This window comes from Tachyglossus aculeatus, chromosome 19 (genome assembly GCF_015852505.1).
Source record: "Tachyglossus aculeatus isolate mTacAcu1 chromosome 19, mTacAcu1.pri, whole genome shotgun sequence".
Lineage (NCBI taxonomy): Eukaryota > Metazoa > Chordata > Mammalia > Monotremata > Tachyglossidae > Tachyglossus > Tachyglossus aculeatus.
In genome coordinates, this window is record NC_052084.1 from 15,104,054 (window position 1) to 15,122,309 (window position 18,256).

At 58.9% G+C, this 18,256-nt stretch overlaps 1 protein-coding gene across 1 annotated transcript; it reads left to right on the plus strand.

Annotated features, from left to right (window-relative positions):
* The first annotated feature begins 646 nt into the window (after nucleotides 1–646).
* Nucleotides 647–12,789, plus strand: SRF (serum response factor). Its single transcript, XM_038760857.1, has 7 exons — nucleotides 647–1,114; nucleotides 8,010–8,276; nucleotides 9,688–9,949; nucleotides 10,355–10,474; nucleotides 11,799–11,990; nucleotides 12,082–12,158; nucleotides 12,272–12,789. Exons 1-7 carry the CDS (start codon nucleotides 647–649, stop codon nucleotides 12,365–12,367), a joined length of 1,482 nt encoding a protein of 493 aa, XP_038616785.1. The 3' UTR covers nucleotides 12,368–12,789.
* Nucleotides 12,790–18,256: the final 5,467 nt, after the last annotated feature.

Consider the following 18,256-nt stretch of genomic DNA (forward strand, 5'->3'; position numbering starts at 1 on the left):
AAATACAATTGAATGAATGAACAATTCCGATTGAACGAGTGACTAAATCCGATTGAATGAATGAATAAATCCGATTGAACGAGTGCCTAAATCCGATTGAATGAATGGATGAGTAAACCAGATTGAATGAGTGAATAAATCCGACTGAATGAATGAGTAATACGAGTGAATGAATGAGTGACTAAATCCGATTGAATGAATGCGATCGAATAAAGGGAGGAATGGCTCGCGCGGTGGCGGGGGGGGGGGGGGGGGGAGCTGGCCCTTTAAGAGTCCGCGAGGCGCCGGGGGTGACAGCGGCGGGTTCGGAATGTATGCAGATGAGGGTCCCTCCGCCGGCCAATCGGGGGGGAGCGCCGGCGCTCGCCATATAAGGAGCGGCCGCGCCGTAGAAGGCGAGGTTGCCGGGCTTTATATGGGCGGGCGGGAGGGCGGGAGGGGGGATTCCGTGCGTGCGCGTGCGTGCGTGCGTGCGTGCGTGGTGCGCGGGGCGTGCGTGGGGCGTGGGGAGGGGCGGGGCCGGGCCCGGGGCCAGGACTGCTCGGGGGTCCCGGGGCGGCCCCGGTCATGGCGGCGGGAGCCCCGCGCTGAGCCCCGGTGGGGCCCTCGCCCTCCTCCTCCTCCTCCCCCTCGTCCTCCCCCCTCCATGCTGCCCAGCCAGGCCCGGGGGCCGGCGGCCCCGGGGGCCGGCCTGCCCCGCGCCTCGGGCGGCCCGGCCCGCCTGGAACGGGAGGCGGCCCCGGTGGGGCCCCCGGGAGCGGGGCCCCCCTACAGCGGCAGCGAGGGCGACTCCGACTCGGGCGACGACGAGGAGCCCGGGCCCGCGCCGGGACCGGGGCCGGGGCCCGACCGCCGGGGCCCCAAGCGAGGCCTGGCCGACATGGAGGGACCCGGGGCCGGCGGACCCGAGCCCAACGCCGCCAACGCCGCCAACGCCGCCGCCTTCGGCCCCGGAGGAGGAGCAGGAGGAACCGGCGGCGGAGGCGGAGCCGTCAGCGGCGCCAAGCCCGGGAAGAAGACCCGCGGGCGGGTGAAGATCAAGATGGAGTTCATCGACAACAAGCTGCGCCGCTACACCACCTTCAGCAAGAGAAAGACCGGCATCATGAAGAAGGTGCCCGGTGGGGGGCCCCGGGAGGGCCGGGGTGGGGGGACGGAGGGCCTCGGCCGCGCACGGGGACCGCCCAAGAAGTAGGACTCAAGGAGGGCCCGGGACCCCGTCGGTGGGTCGGGACCGGCTACACATTTGCTGCCCGTCGGGCCTTCCCGAGCGCTTAGCACGCAGGAAGCGCCCAATAAGTATGTGAGTGTCCGTCTCCCTCCTCTAGACCGGGAGCCCGTCGGTGGGTCGGGACCGGCTACATATTTGCTGCCCGTTGGGCCTTCCCGAGCGCTTTGCACACAGGAAGCGCCCAATAAGTAGGAGTCGATGTCAGTGAGGGCCCGTCTCCCTCCTCTAGGCTGGGAGCCCGTCGGTGGGTCGGGACCGGCTACATATTTGCTGCCCGTTGGGCCTTCCCGAGCGCTTAGCACGCAGGAAGCGCCCAATAAGTATGTGAGTGTCCTTCTCCCTCCCCTAGACTGGGAGCCCGTCGGTGGGTCAGGACCGGCTACATATTTGCTGCCCGCTGGGCCTTCCCGAGCGCTTTGCACCCAGGAAGCGCTCAATAAGTAGGAGTCAATGAGTGTCCGTCTCCCTCCTCTAGACCGGGAGCCCGTCGGTGGGTCGGGACCGGCTACATATTTGCTGCCCGTTGGGCCTTCCCGAGCGCTTTGCACACAGGAAGCGCCCAATAAGTAGGAGTCGATGTCAGTGAGAGCCCGTCTCCCTCCTCTAGACTGGAAGCCCGTGGGTGGGTCAGGATCGGCTACATCTGGTACCCATTGGGCCTTCCCGAGTGCTTAGCGCAGCGCTCTTCACATAGGAAGTGCCCAATAAGTGAATGAGTGTCCGTCTCCCTCCTCTAGACTGGGAGCCCGTGGGTGGGTCAGGACCGGCTCTATTTGCTGCCCGTTGGGCCTTCCCGAGCGCTTAGCGCAGTGCCTTGCACGCAGGAAGCGCCCAATAAGTGAACGAGTGTCCGTCTCCCTCCTCTAGACCGGGAGCCCGTCGGTGGGTCAGGACCGGCTACATATTTGCTGCCCGTTGGGCCTTCCCGAGCGCTTAGCACGCAGGAAGCGCCCAATAAGTATGTGAGTGTCCGTCTCCCTCCTCTAGACCGGGAGCCCGTCGGTGGGTCGGGACCGGCTACATATTTGCTGCCCGTTGGGCCTTCCCGAGCGCTTTGCACACAGGAAGCGCCCAATAAGTAGGAGTCGATGTCAGTGAGGGCCCGTCTCCCTCCTCTAGACTGGAAGCCCGTGGGTGGGTCAGGACCGGCTACATCTGGTACCCATTGGGCCTTCCCGAGCGCTTAGCGCAGCGCTCTTCACATAGGAAGCGCCCAATAAGTGAATGAGTGTCCGTCTCCCTTCTCTAGACTGGGAGCCCGTCGGTGGGTCAGGACCGGCTCTATCTGCTGCCCCTTGGGCCTTCCCGAGCGCTTAGCGCAGGGCTTTACTTACACACAGGAAGCACCCAATAAGTGACTGAGGGTCTGTCTCCCTCCTCTAGACTGGGAGCCCGTCGGTGGGTCAGGACTGGCTCTATTTGCTGCCCATCGGGCCTTCCCGAGCGCTTAGCACACAGGAAGCGCCCAATAAGTATGTGAGTGTCCGTCTCCCTCTTCTAGACCGGGAGCCCGTCGGTGGGTCAGGACCGGCTCTATCTGCTGCCCGTTGGGCCTTCCCGAGCGCTTTGCACACAGGAATTGCCCAATAAGTAGGAGTGGATGAGTGTCCGTCTCCCTCCCCTAGACTGGGAGCCAGTGGGTGGGTCAGGACCGGCTCTATTTGCTGCCCGTTGGGCCTTCCCGGGCGCTTAGCGCAGCGCTCTGCACACAGGAAGCGCCCAATAAGTGAATGAGTGTCCGTCTCCCTCCTCTAGATTGGGAGCCCGTCGGTGGGTCAGGACCGGCTCTGTCTGCTGCCCGTTGGGCCTTCCCGAGCGCTTTGCACACAGGAAGCGCCCAATAAGTAGGAGTCGATGTCAGTGAGAGCCCGTCTCCCTCCTCTAGGCTGGGAGCCCGTCGGTGGGTCAGGACCGGCTCTGTCTGCTGCCCGTTGGGCCTTCCCGAGCGCTTAGCACACAGGAAGCGCCCAATAAGTATGTGAGTGTCTGTCTCCCTCCTCTAGACTGGGAGCCCATCGGTGGGTCAGGACCGGCTCTATTTGCTGCCCGTTGGGCCTTCCCGAGCGCTTAGCGCAGTGCCTTGCACACAGGAAGCGCCCAATAAGTGAATGAGTGGCCGTCTCCCTCCCCTAGACTGGGAGCCCGTCGGTGGGTCAGGACTGGCTCTATTTGCTGCCCATCGGGCCTTCCCGAGCGCTTAGCACACAGGAAGCGCCCAGTAAGTATGTGAGTGTCCGTTTCCCTCCTCTAGACTGGGAGCCCGTCGGTGGGTCAGGACCGGCTCTATCTATCATCTTCTGCCCATCGGGCCTTCCTAAGCGCTTAGCGCAGTGCTCTGCACACAGGAAGCGCCCAATAAGTATGTGAGTGACTGTCTCCCCCCTCTAGACTGGGAGCCCGTCGCTGGGTCAGGACCGGCTACATCTGCTGCCCACTGGGCCTTCCCGAGCGCTTAGCGCAGTGCTTTGCACACAGGAAGCGCCCAGTAAGTGAATGAGTGACCCTCATCCTCCTCTAGACTAGGAGCCCGTGGGTGGGGAGGGACCGTCTTTTATCTGGTGCCCATTGGAGCGCTTAGCGCAGTGCTTTGCACACAGAAAGCGCCCAGTAAGTGAAAGAGTGACCCTCTTCCTCCTCTAGACTGGGAGCCCGTGGGTGGGGAGAGACCGTCTCTTATCTGGTGCCCATTGGGCCTTCCCGAGCGCTTAGTGCAGTGTTTTGCACACAGGAAGCGCCCAATAAGTGGGAGTGAAAGAGTGGCCGTCTCCCTCCTCTAGACTGGGAGCCCGTCGGTGGGTCAGGCCGGCTCTATCTGCTGCTCATTGGGCCTTCCCGAGCGCTTAGCGCAGTGCTTTGCACACTGGAATCACCCAATAAGTGAACGAGTGTCCCTCTTCCTCCTCTAGACTGGGAGTCCGTGGGTAGGGAGGGACCGTCTCTTATCTGGTGCCCACTGGGCCTTCCCGAGCGCTTAGCGCAGTGCTTTGCACACAGGAAGCGCCCAATAAGTATGAATGAATGAGTGTCCGTCTTCCTCCTCTAGACTGGGAGCCCGTGGGTGGGGAGGGACCGTCTCTGGTGCCCATTGGGCCTTCCCAAGCGCTTAGTCCAGTGCTGTGCACACAGGAAGCGCCCAATAAGTACGACTGAATGAACGAATGAGTGTCTGTTTACCTCCTCTAGACTGGGAATCCGTGGGTGGGGAGGGACCGTCTCTATCTGGTGCCCATTGGGCCTTTCCAAGCGCTTAGTCCAGTGCTCTGCACACAGGAAGCGCTCAGTAAGTACGAGTGAATGAGTGTTGGTCCGTCCCTCCCCCCCCCCCTTCTAGACTGGAAGCCCGTTGGTAGGTCGGGACCATCTCTATCTGGTGCCCATGGGCCCTTCGCAAGCGCTTAGTCCAGTGCTCTGCACCCAGGAAGCGCTCAATAAGTACGATTGAATGAGTGAATGAGTTTCGGGCCCCCCTTCTAGATTGGGAGCCCGTTGGTGGGTCGGGACCGCCTCTATCTATTTCCCATTGGTCCTTCCCAAGCGTTTAGCACAGTGCTCTGCACACAGGAAGCGCTCAGTAAGTACAGTTGAATGAATGTTGGTCTCCCCCCTCTAGCCTGGGAGCCCGTGGTGGGGTAGGGACCGTCCCTATCCGTCGCCCATTTGTCCTTCCCATGCGCTTAGTCCAGCGCTCTGCATGCAGGCAGCGCTCAGTAAATGCGATCGAATGAATCGGGCTGGTCGAGAAGCAGCGTGGCTCCGTGGCAAGAGCCCTGGCTTGGGGGTCGGAGGTCGTGGGTTCTAATCCCGGCCCCTCCGCTTATCAGCTGTGTGACTTTAGGCAAGCCACTTAACTTCTCTGGGCCTCAGTTCCCTCACCCGGAAAATGGGGGTGAAGACTGTGAGCCCCACGTGGGACAGCCCCATGACCTTGCTAAGCGCTTAGAAGAGCGCTGGGCACATTTGTACTTCCCAAGCGCTTAGAAGAGCGCTGGGCACATTTGTACTTCCCAAGCGCTTAGTACAGTGCTCTGCACACAGTAAGCGCTCAACAAATACGATTGATGATGATGATAGTAAGCACTTAACAAATACCATTATTACTATTACTGTGGGGTAGGGAGAGTCTGTATGTGTTGCCGGTTTGCACTTCCCAAGCGCTTAGTGCGGCGCTTGCGCACAGTAAGCGCTCAGTAAGTACGAATCCCTTGCACGGCCCACGAAGCCGCCCATCGCCCTGAGTCGGTCCCTGGAGTTGTGAGGGATTTGAGTTCGAGGTCTGCAGATTGGAGATTAGGAAAGGACCCTCCCCTCGGCATCCCCCAGGAAGAGCCGGATTCCCGTTCGAAGGGAGCGAGGGACCCGGAGGTGGGAAAGGGAAGAGCCTTCCTGGTTGTCAGGGGTTGGAGGGAAGAGGATTTGGGGGTCCATGTGACTGCACGGAGGTAGGGGCTTTCAGTTTGAGGGGTCTGGGGCTCCCCACACGGAGCTGAGCAGGCGAGGGTGGGGGACAACGGGGGGGGAGTCTCTCCCAAAGTTTGGTGGTCCAGTGGGGAGCGTAGTAGTGGTGACTGTGAGCCCACTGTTGGGTAGGGACTGTCTCTATATGTTGCTAATTTGTACTTCCCAAGCGCTTAGTACAGTGCTCTGCACATAGTAAGCGCTCAATAAATACGATTGATGATGATGATGATGGTGGGACGGTGGGAGTCGGGGGCGGGGAGCCGTGCCAAGAAAGGCTGCTTGGATCCCCCGGCATCCGGGTTGGGAAAGAAGCTCGAGGCCTTGGGGGTGAGAAGGGTCGGAGTAGGATTCCCTCCCCTGGCCGGGGGTCAGCGCCGGCTACCGTGGAGTCCCCTTCTCTGGACTTCTCTGGACTTTTAGACTGTGAGCCCACTGTTGGGTCGGGACCGTCTCTAGATGTTGCCAATTTGTACTTCCCAAGCGCTTAGTACAGTGCTCTGCACACAGTAAGCGCTCAATAAATACGATTGATGATGATGATGGACTGGAAGCCCGGTGTGGGCAGGGAATGTCTCCCAAGTATCCCGTTGTCCTCTCCCGAGCTCTGCACACGGTCAGCGCTCAGTAAATAGCATCGACCGACTAGGTGGCCCCGGGAGGGCGGCGGGTTCGAGGTGGTATGAAGGGTACCCGGGTCCCACACCCCCAGCCCCACCCGGGGAACGGCGGGCGGTAGGGGAGAGAAGGGGTGAGCCGCGGGGCCTCCGACGTCAAGCCGCCGTGGTTCTGGGTAGGCAGCGTCCAGGGCTCAGCGGAAAGAGCCCGGGCTTTGGAGTCAGAGTTCATGGGTTCGAATCCCGGCTCCGCCAGTTGTCAGCTGTGTGACCTTGGGCGAGTCATTTCACTTCTCTGGGCCTCAGTTACCTCAACTGTAAAATGGGGATTAAGATTGTGAGCCCCTCGTGGGACAACCTGATCACCTTGTAACCTCCCCAGCGCTTAGAACGGCGCTTTGCACATAGTAAGCGCTTAATAAGTGCCATCATTATTATTATTATTATCCAGTGCGCCAAGGCAGCTGGGCCCAGTCCCTTCCTTCCCTCAACTTGGTGGTGGGGTCAACTACAGTGCCGGGGACTTGAAGCAGCGTGGCTCAGTGGAAAGAGCGCGGGCTTTGGAGTCAGAGGTCATGGGTTTGATACCCGACTCCGCCATATGTCTGCTGTGTGATCTTGGGCAAGTCACTTCACTTCTCTGGGCCTCAGTTCCCTCATCTGTAAAATGGGGATTAAGACTGTGAGCCCCCCGTGGGACAACCTGATCACCCTGTATCCTCCCCAGCGCTTAGAACAGTGCTTTGCTCATAGTAAGTGCTTAACAAATGCCAATTATTATTATTATCATTATTATTGAGGCCAAGAGCAGTACCTGGGGAGGGGGTGGGCTTGCTCCTGAGGATGGGCACGGCTGTCTGCCCAGGGCTGTTTCCATCATCATCATCAATCGTATTTATTGAGCGCTTACTATGTGCAGAGCACTGTACTAAGTGCTTGGGAAGTACAAATTGGCAACATACAACCACACAACCCTGGCAACACGATCAGAGCCCCGGGGCCACTGGGCCCTGAAGGTCGGTTGCAGGTGGGACACGTGGAGGGTGCGGGGGTGGGAGATGGCCTGTGACTTCTAGACTGTGAGCCCACTGTTGGGTAGGGACCGTTTCTATATGTTGCCAACTTGGACTTCCCAAGCGCTTAGTACAGCGCTCTGCACACAGTAAGCGCTCAATAAACACGATTGAATGAGTGAATGAAGGGCAGGTGGGAGTGGAGGTGCCGCAACCCCCTTCTCTAGGCTCTGCAGAAGAGAGGGGAGAAACAGAGAGAGACAGAAGGAAAGAGCCCGGGCTTTGGAGTCAGAGGTCATGGGTTCAAATCCCGGCTCCGCCAATTGTCAGCTGTGTGACTTTGGGCAAGTCGCTTCACTTCTCTGGGCCTCAGTTCCCTCATCTGGAGAATGGGGATGAAGACTGTGAGCCCTCTGTGGGACAACCTGATCACCTTGTAACTTCCCCAGCATTTAGAACGGCGCTTTGCACATAGTAAGCGCTTAATAAGTGCCGTTTATTATTATTATTACAGAGAGGAGCTTGATTGCGTTTTGCCGGCAGGGATGTGGCGGGACGGTGCCCGGAGTCAGATTGGGTCCTTCTGTCCCCGGCCCCGCACCCCTCACAATCAGTCGATGCTGTTTCTGGAGCGCGGCTCCCCGCTGATCCCCCCCCCCCCGCCCTCACCCCTTGCCCCGTTCCCGCCTCCAGGCCTACGAGCTGTCCACCCTGACGGGAACGCAGGTGCTACTCCTGGTGGCCAGCGAGACGGGCCACGTGTACACGTTCGCCACCCGCAAGCTGCAGCCCATGATCACGAGCGAGACGGGCAAGGCCCTCATCCAGACCTGCCTCAACTCCCCCGACTCGCCGCCCCGCTCCGACCCCACCACCGACCAGCGCATGAGCGCCACGGGCTTCGAGGAGACCGACCTCACCTACCAGGTGTCCGAGTCTGACAGCAGCGGGGAGACCAAGGTAGGCCCGCCCTGCCTCCCGGCCCGGCCCCGCGGCCCCCGCCCGCCTCTCCTCCCCGGGGGGCGGGCAGCTGAGGAAGAGTCCCCCCCCGGCTCCCGGGGGGGACAGGTGCCCGCCGTCCTCGGCCCATTGATAAGCGTGCGGCCTCCGTGTCCATATAAGGCCAGCTCCTCCCGCCGGGCAGCCGCCGGCCTGGCAGGCCCTCCGCATTCCTCCCTCCAGCTGTCGCCCGGCTCCCCGGGCCGCCGCTCGGTCGCCTCGGCCCAGCCCCCTTCCCCTCCGCCCCGCCGGCCCTCTCCGGGGTCGGAGGGGCCAGACGAGGCCAATGAGGCCGGCCCACCCCCCCGGCGAAGCCCTCCATTCGGAAGGGGCACCGCGACTTGCCGTGGCAACGCTTCAGGCGGTCGGTGGCCGCGGGCCAGGAGGGTTGGCAAACCCCTTCCCCCTTCCCTCCCCTCCCGGGGTCCGTCCGGGCCCCGGCTCTTCCCCCGCTTCCCGGTTTAGTGAGGTTGGGGGAGGGGGGCGGGTGATGGGGAGAGCCGACAGCCTCTATCCCGCCAGCCCCGTTCTCTACCCAGTTGGGGGAGGGAGGATTAACTCTAAATTGAGGCCAGCACTTGGACAGGGTTCCCGTTACTGGCTAGGGACCAGAGCCTCTCCCTCTGTTGCCGACTCGTACTCCCCAAGCGCTCAGCACGGTAAGCGCTCGATCAGTACGACTGAATGAACGAACGAATGAGGGGTGTTAATAATAGTGATAATAACGTTGGTGTCTGTTACGGTAAGCGCTCGATCAGTTCGATTGAATGAATGAACGAATGAGGGGTGTTAGTGATAATAACGTTGGTGTCTGTTACGGTAAGCGCTAGATCAGTTCGATTGAATGAATGAACGAATGAGGGGTGTTAGTAATAATAACGTTGGTATCTGCCAAGCGCCTACTATGTGCCGAGCGCCGGGGTAGATACAGTGTCGTCAGGTTGTCCCCCGTGGGGCTCACAGTCTCCATCCCCATTTTACAGATGAGGGGACTGAGGCCCGGAGAAGTGACGTGACTTGCCCGAGGTCACCCAGCGGACAAGGGGCGGAGCGGGGATTAGAACCCACGACCGCCGACTGCCGAGCCCGGGCTCTTTCCACCGAGCCACGGTTGGCACTCGGCCTCCACCTCCGGGCCCAGACCTAGCCGGGGATGCGGGGGGGGAGAGGACCGTAGACTCCGAGCTCGCTGTGGGCGGGGAGCTCGGCCGTTTCGTGGTTAGCTCGTGCTGTCCCGAGCGCTTAGCCCGGTGCCCTGCCCGCGGTGAGCGCCGGCCGGACCGACCACCGAAACTGGCCTCCCGTTTTGGAGGGGCGGGATCCCCCCGCCGCCGCCGCCGCCGCCGCCTCACTCCTTCGCCCCGCTCCGCAGGACACCCTGAAGCCCGCCTTCACCATCACCAACCTGCCGGGCACCACCTCGACCATCCAGACGGCGCCCAGCACTTCCACCACCATGCAGGTCAGCGGCGGGCCTTCGTTCCCCATCACCAACTACCTGGCCCCCGTGTCCGCCAGCGTCAGCCCCAGTGCCGTCAGCAGCGCCAACGGGACCGTGCTGAAGAACGCGGCCAGCGGCCCCGTCTCCTCCGGAGGCCTCATGCAGCTGCCCACCAGCTTCACCCTGATGCCCGGTGCGTCCGCCGCCCGCTCCCTCACCCGCGCACCGGCGCCAGTCCCGGGGGCGGGGCCGGGCCTGATGCAGAGTTCGTGTCCCGTCGGCGGGCACGCCCCTCCCCGCCGGGACCCCCGCCATCCCGCTCGGTCAGTTACAACCACACCCCCCGGCCCTGTCTAGCCAGCCGAGCCCCTCGCCCCCGCTGCAGCAGGGACAGCAGACAGTCTTCTGCTTCCCCGCCTCGGCCGGAGGCCAGATAGTGTCCCTGACGGGTCAGCGCCGGGCCGGGCGGGGATGGGAGCCCGAGAGACGGGGCCCGGGGCGGGCAGAGGCCAGAAGGGACCGGCGAGGCCCTGTGAGTCGGAGAGGACGGAGGGATTGCCCGGGACCGGAGTGGCAGGACGGCTCCTTCTCCTAGCAGGTGGAGCGGTGGCCCAGCACGTCCCGGTTCAGGCCATCCAGGTGCACCAGGCCCCTCAGCAGGCTTCCCCCTCCAGCGACAGCAGCTCAGACCTCACCCAGACCTCCTCCAGCGGCGCGGGTAAGACCCCGGGCATCTCCCAATCCCCGCCCCCCCCAACTTCCCGTCGTTCCGGAACGCGCCCTCTGCCCAAAGCCGCTCCTCTGAGGGCCCCCGTCGGCGAGTCCGGTCCAGACGGATCGGAGTCACTGAGCGCTTGCTCCGCGCAGAGCTCCGTACTACGCGGTTGGGGGGAGCGCAGCGCAGCGGATTCAGCAGACCCCTTCCCTGCCCGTCGCAAGCATGCAAAGCACTGTTCTAAGCGCTGGGGAGATTACAAGGTGATCAGGTTGTCCCTCGGGGGGCTCCCAGTCTTCATCCCCATTTTACAGGTGAGGGAACTGAGGCCCAGAGAATAATTATAATAATGATAGAATTCATTAAGCGCTTACTATGCGCAAAGCACTGTTCTAAGATAAAGTTTAGAGAACCAGATGGGGATTTAGCAGACACCTTCATCCCCATTTTACAGGTGAGGGAACTGAGGCCCGGAGAATAATTATAATAATGATGGCATTCATTAAGCGCTTCCTGTGTGCAAAGCACTGTTCTAAGATAAAGTTTAGAGAACCGAACAGGGATTTAGCAGACACCTTCCCTGTCCTACCTGAGCAGATCCAGCTTGTACGTCCCAAGCGCTTAGTATGGTGCTCTGCACACAGTAAGCGCTCAATAAATACGATTGAGTGAATGAATGAATAAAACCAACGTTTAGAGAACCAGACGGGGATTTAGCGGACACCTTCCCTGCCTGTCCCGAGCAGATAAAACCAATGTTTAGAGAACCGGACGGGGGTTTAGCGGACACCTTCGCTGCCCATCCCAAGCAGATAAAACCAACGTTTAGAGAACCGGACGGACGGGGGTTTAGCAAACACCTTCCCTGCCCGTCCCGAGCAGATAAAACCAATGTTTAGAGAACCAAACGGGATGGAGTCTGGTGCTCCGACGGGAGCGCCTACCCGTTCTGCGGAAGGACCGGAAAACGGGTCAGTTTGGACGGCTGGAATTCGGGGCGCCGGTCGAGCGGTTCTTTGGCGACCGGGCTTCTGGGTGCCATCACCGCAACCGGCAGACGGTTGGGGGTAACGGGCACGGTCTGTGGAGATGTCGTGGGGGGGTGGGAGAGGAAGCCCACCCCCAGCTAGGCGAGGTGCCCATCGGGAGCGATGGGCAGCGTGAGGAGACAGAGGCCCCAACCCTCGCCGTGACGGCTGCCCGTCTGAGCTCCTCGTGGGCAGGGAACGTGTCCGCCCGCTCTGTCGTAGCGGATTCTCCCGAGCGCTCAGCGCGGTGCCCCGCACGCGGTAAGCGCTCAATGAACGTGACCGATCGTGTTTGCCAGTGACGCTGCCGGCCACCATCATGACGTCGTCGGTGCCCACGACGGTGGGCGGCCACATGATGTATCCCAGCTCCCACACGTTGATGTACGCGCCCACCTCGGGGCTGGCCGACGGCAGCCTCGCCGTGCTCAACGCCTTCTCGCAGGCGCCTTCTGCCATGCAGGTCTCTCACGGGCAGGTCCAGGAGCAAGGTGAGGGGGATGCCGGGAGGGGAGGCGGGAGAGGAGACCCCCCACCCCCAAACCCTGACCCCCCCCACCCCCCGTTTCTCCGGCGGCACAGGCGGCGTCCCTCAGGTGTTCCTGACGGCTCCGTCCGGGACCGTGCAGATCCCCGTCTCCGCCGTCCAGCTTCACCAGGTGGGTAGTTGCGGTCACCCCGCGCCTCCCTTTGGGGGTCCGGGGCTCCCCCGGCCCTCCACCTCGGCCCTTCCCCCCCTCACCTCCGCTCCTCCCCGCCCGCCCCCCCCCAGATGGCCGTGATCGGGCAGCAGGCGGGAAGCAGCAGCAACCTGACGGAGCTACAGGTGGTGAACCTGGACGCCACACACAGCACCAAGAGCGAGTGAGCGGCCCTGGACCGACGGGACGATGGACAGGCGGACGGCGTCACTTATTTATTGTTGCCTTTTTCACGTTTTCTTCACACACACGTCGACGGGCCGCGGGAGGGAGGCAGGGGAAGGCCGGCGGCCCCCGGGACTGAGCCCTCCCGCTCCAGCCAAAGAAACGGGCCCGGCCTGACCCCGACTCCGCGTCTCCTTCCCCTCTTTCCCCTCCCCTCCCTCCCCCTCCGGCTTGGCTCGCTGTTTGCCACGAGTATTACCTCCCCCGACGGGCCCCGTGGTCCCTCGGGTGCCCCCGCCGCCGTCCCCCCCGCCCCTCCCGGGCCCCGGCCTCCCGCCGTCCGCGGGCCGGAGCCGTCTCTGCCGCAGGCTGGACGAGAAACGCCCCTCAGGTTGCCGCCGGAAAGCCGTCCGCCCTTCCCCGCGTCCCGTCCCGCCGCCCGCGGCCGGCGGACGGGCCCGGGCCGCCGTGCCCCGGCGCCGGCCGGGGCTCCCGGACGGGGAGAGAGGGGCGCCCGCCCTCCTTCCCCGCTCCCCGCTGCTTGACTTAGGGTTGATTTTTTTTTTTTTTTTTGGAACCTTTTGAGGAGACGAAGTGAAAACAAATCTATAAATATATATTTTTAAAATATTTAACTTTTTTTTTTTTAAAAACGGTGTTTTTTCCTCGTTTCCACCCCCCACTTCCCCTCCCAGAGCCGAGGCCGGGCTCTCCGGTACCGGCGGGGCCCGACCCGACCGGCCCCGCTCCCCCACCGGCCTGCCGGGAACCCGGGGCCCCGTAAGCCCGGGTCCTCGGCGCGGGGGAGGCCGGGTCGCCACCGACCCGGGGCCCGTTTTTGCCCTTTCGTGCTAGCGAGACTGTTTCCGGACGGAAGAGGATGCCCCGGCTACGGGGGGCCGGGGGAGCGGGCATCCGCATCCATCCGTGCCGGACCCTCGGCTGCCCGGGACTGAAGTTGCAGTGAGTGCGGGGGGCGGGGGGTGGTGGTGGTGGTGGTGGCGGTGTGTGTCGGGCGACGGGAAGGGGGTCCGTGGCAGCGGGGGGCAGCCCCCCGTAGGGTGACGCGGTTAGGCGACAGGGAGCCAGAGAGAGGGGCAGCTCTCCAGGGAGTGAGCAGCTACTGTAACTTTTTTAAATTAAAAGACAAAAAGCCTTGAAGAAAATGACTTTATTTTTCTAAGTGTAACTCAGTATTTATGTAATTCTTACAGGGGCCGTGCCCCCACCGACCCCCAAAATCCCCCCCCCCCCCCCGCCCCCCAACCCCTACCCCCTTGCCGGGTAGGGGACGGGCAGACGGGCGGGCGACTGGGGTGTCTTCCCGACTATTGACCTTCGAGCTGTCGTGCCGGAGGCGCTTCCTGGGAGACGAGGGTGGTGGGGAGGAGATCAGGACTTGGGAAGGACAGGGAGAGCGTGCGCCCGGGCATTTCACACCCGCGGCCCGGCGGGCACGGCTCATCCCTGCCACGTCGGCCCCGCACCCGCTCCCCCGCCGCCTCTCCCGGATTTTCGGGGGCAGAGCGTTAGACGAAGGGTGAAATCCGGTCAATCTGTGGCTGCCCCCCTCCCCTTTACCACCTTCCCGGGGCTGGAAGAAGTTGGGGACTCAGGTTAGCGAAGTGTCCTGCCCTCGGGCGAGCGGCAGGTGCCCCCTCGCCTTCCCCACCCGCCAAGCGGAGGAAGGGTCGCCGGGTGTAGCGGAGCCCCTCCCCGGTGGCTCTGGGCGCGTGTGTACGCGTGTGTGTGCGTGTCTGTGCGAGCATGTGCCTGCGTGTGTGCGTGCGTGTGCGTGTTGGGGGGGGGGGGCGCGTGTCGGGTGTCCGTGGTTCCTACATCTCTGGCTGCCGGCCAGGGAGTTGTGGATGTGATCCCAGTCCTATGTACAGAGCTTTCTTTTGTATTAAAAAAAAAAAAAATAAGGAAAAATACTCTTTCAATAAATGTATCATTTTGTGCACAGACTCTGGCCTCCCGGACCCTGCTTGGGGGTGAGGCGGGGCGGGGGAGATCTCTGCAGAGCCTGGTTTTCGGGAAGAAGATCAAGGGAAATCTCCCACCCGAAGGTGGGTGCATGCAGTGGCGGGGGTGGGGGTGGGGTCGGGAGAGCCAGGATTTGGGGGCGTCCGGTGGGGGTGGGGGGAAGGGGAGGACTGGGCTGTTTGACATCATCATCATCATCATCAATCGTATTTATTGAGCGCTTACTATGTGCAGAGCACTGGACTAAGCGCTTGGGAAGTCCAAATTGGCAACATCTAGAGACAGTCCCTACCCAACAGTGGGCTCCCAGTCTAAAAGGGGGAGATGGAGAACAAAACCAAACATACTAACAAAATAAAATCACCGATGCCACCCCTCGGCCCGCTCCCCGACGTTTTCCGGGTCCATTTATTCGTTCAGTCGTATTTATTGAGCGCTTCCTGTGTGCAGAGCGCTGTACTGAGCGCTTGGGAAACGGATAGAGACGGTCTCTACCCAACAATGGGCTCACAGTCTAGAAGGGGGAGACGGACGACAAAACAGAACCAGTAGACGGGTGTCGATACCATCGGAATAAATGGAATTATAGCTCTATAATAATAATGATGATGATGGCATTAAGCGCTTACTCTGTGCCAAGCACTGTTCTAAGCGCCAGGGAGGGTACAAGGTGATCAGGTTGTCCCACGGGGGGCTCACAGTCTTCTTTTAGACTGTGAGCCCACTGTTGGGTAGGGACTGTCTCTAGATGTTGCCAACTTGGACTTCCCAAGCGCTTAGTCCAGTGCTCTGCACACAGTAAGCGCTCAATAAATTTGATTGATTGATTGATTCACCCCCATTTGACTGATGAGGGAACTGAGGCCCAGAGAAGTGAAGTGACTGGCCCAAAGTCACACAGTTGACAAGCGACGGAGTCGGGATTCGAACCCATGACCTCTGACCCCAAAGCCCGGGTTCTCTCCATTGAGTCACACTGCCTCTCTGATGATAATAATAATAATAATAATAATGGCATTTATTAAGCACTTACTATGTGCAAAGCACTGTTCTAAAAATAGATAGCATTAACAAATATGTCAATAGAGTAATAAATATGTTATTGAGCACTACAGTGCTGTGCACACAGGAAGCGCTCAATAAATACGATTGAATGAATGGATACTGTGTGCAGAGCACTGTACTAAGCGCTTGGCAAGGGCAAATGGGCACCAGATAGAGACGGTCCCTCCCCACCAACGGGCTCCCAGTCTAGAAGGGGAAGACGGACATTCCTTCATTCATTCCGTCGTACTTATTGAGCGCTTCCTGTGTGCAGAGCACTGTGCTAAGCGCTCGGGAAGGACAAATGGGCATCAGATAGAGACGGTCCCTCCCGACCAACGGACTCCCAGTCTAGAAGGGGAAGACGGACATTCCTTCATTCATTCCGTCGTACTTATTGAGCGCTTCCTGTGTGCACAGGACTGTGCTAAGCGCTCAGGAAGGACAAATGGGCACCAGATAGAGACGGTCCCTCCCCACCAACGGGCTCCCAGTCTAGAAGGGGAAGACGGACATTCCTTCATTCATTCCGTCGTACTTATTGAGCGCTTCCTGTGTGCAGAGCACTGTGCTAAGCGCTCGGGAGGGACAAATGGGCACCAGATAGAGATGGTCCCTCCCTGTCAGCAGAGCCACGGTTGCCGCTCTCCTCCTCCCCCGCCCCTCAGTGAGAGCTATTTAGTGAGCGCCGGCTGCGTGCAGGGCGCTGTGCTAAGCGCTGCGGGGAGGACACGACTGAGGCCCGCAAGGCGCTCGCCCCCTAGCGGCCGGGACAGGCATTCATTCATTCATTCATTCAATCGTATTTATTGAGCGCTTCCTGTGTGCAGAGCACTGTACTGAGCGCTTGGGAACATCTAGAGACGGTCCCTACCCAACAATGGACTCACAGTCTAGAAGGGGGGAGACAGACAACAAAACAAAACAAAAAAAAGCTGTGTGACTTTGGGCCAGTCACTTCACTTCTCTGGGCCTCAGTGGACAGAGCCCGGGCTTTGGAGTCAGAGGTCATGGGTTCAAATCCCGACTCTCCCACTTGTCGGCTATGTGACTTTGGGCAAGTCACCCGGCGCTTAGAACAGCGCACATAGTAAGCGCTTAACAAATGCCGTCATTATTATAATTATTCTCTGGGCCTCAGTTCCCTCACCTGTAAAATGGGGATGAAGACTGGGAGCCCCCCCCCCCCCCCCCCGAGGGACAATCTGATCACCTTGTAATCTCCCCAGTGCTTAGAACAGTGCTTTGCACATAGTAAGCGCTTAATAAGTGCCATTATTATTATTAAACGGGGGATGAAGACTGTGAGCCCCTGGTGGGACAACTTGATCACCTTGTAACCTCCCCAGTGCTTAAAGCAGTGCTTTGCACATAGTAAGCGCTTAACAAATGCCATCATTATTATAATTATTCTCTGTGCCTCAGTTACCTCACCTGTAAAATGGGGATTAGTTCATTCAATCGTATTTATTGAGCTCTTACTGTGTGCAGAGCACTGTACTAAGCACTTGGGGAAGTTTCAAGGTGATCAGGTTGTCCCACGGGGGGCTCACAGGCTTCATCCCCATTTTACAGATGAGGGAACTGAGGCCCAGAGAATAATAATAATGGCATTTATTAAGCGCTTATTATGTGCAAAGCACTGTTCTAAGCGCTGGGGAGGTTACAAGGTGATCAGGTTGGCCCACAGGGGGCTCACAGTCTTAATCCCCATTTTACAGATGAGGTAACTGAGGCACAGAGAAGTGAAGTGACTTACCCAAAGTCACACAGCTGACAGCTTGTGAGCCCGTTGTTGGGTAGCGACCGTCTCTCTCTGTTGCCGACTTGTCCTTCCCAACAATAATAATAATAATAACGATGGCATTTATTAAGCGCTTACTATGTGCAAAGCACCGTTCTAAGCACTGAATAATAATAGCATTTACTAAGCTCTTACTATGTGCGAAGCACTGTTCTAAGCACTGAATAATAACGATGGCGTTTATTAAGCGCTTACTATGTGCAAAGCACTGTTCTAAAGCGCTGAAAAATAACGATGGCATTTATTAAGCACTTACTATGGGCAAAGCACTGTTCTAAGTGCTGAATAATAACGATGGCGTTTATTAAGCGAAAACACTGTTCTAAGTGCTGAATAATAACGATGGCGTTTATTAAGCGCTTACTATGTGCACTGTTCTAAAGCGCTGAAAAATAATGATGGCGTTTATAAGCGCTTACTATGCGCAAAGCACTGTTCTAAGCGCTGAATAATAACGATGGCGTTTATTAAGCGCTTAGTATGCGCAAAGCGCTGTTCTAAGCGCTGAATAACAACGATGGCATTTATTAAGCACTTACTGTGTGCAAAGCATTCATTCATACATTCAATCGCATTGATCGAGCGCTTACTGTGTGCAGAGCACTGTACTAAGCGCTTGGGAAGTCCAAGTTGGCAACACATAGAGACGGTCCCTACCCAACAGTGGGCTCACAGTCTAGAAGGGGGAGACAGACAACAAAACAAAACATATTAACAAAATAAAATAAATAGAATATGTACAAGTATGTACAAACAAAGCAAAACATCTTAACAAAATAAAATAAATAGAATATGTACCAGTATGTACAAACAAAACATCTTAACAAAATAAAATAAATAGAATATGTACAAGTATGCACAAAACAAAACATTGTAACAAAATAAAATAAATAGAATATGCACAGGTATGTACAAACAAAACATCTTAAAATAAAATAAATAGAATACGTACAGGTATGTACAAACAAAACAAAACATATTAACAAAATAGAACACGTACAAGCATGTACAAACAAAGCATCTTAACAAAATAAAATAAATAGAATATGTACAAGCA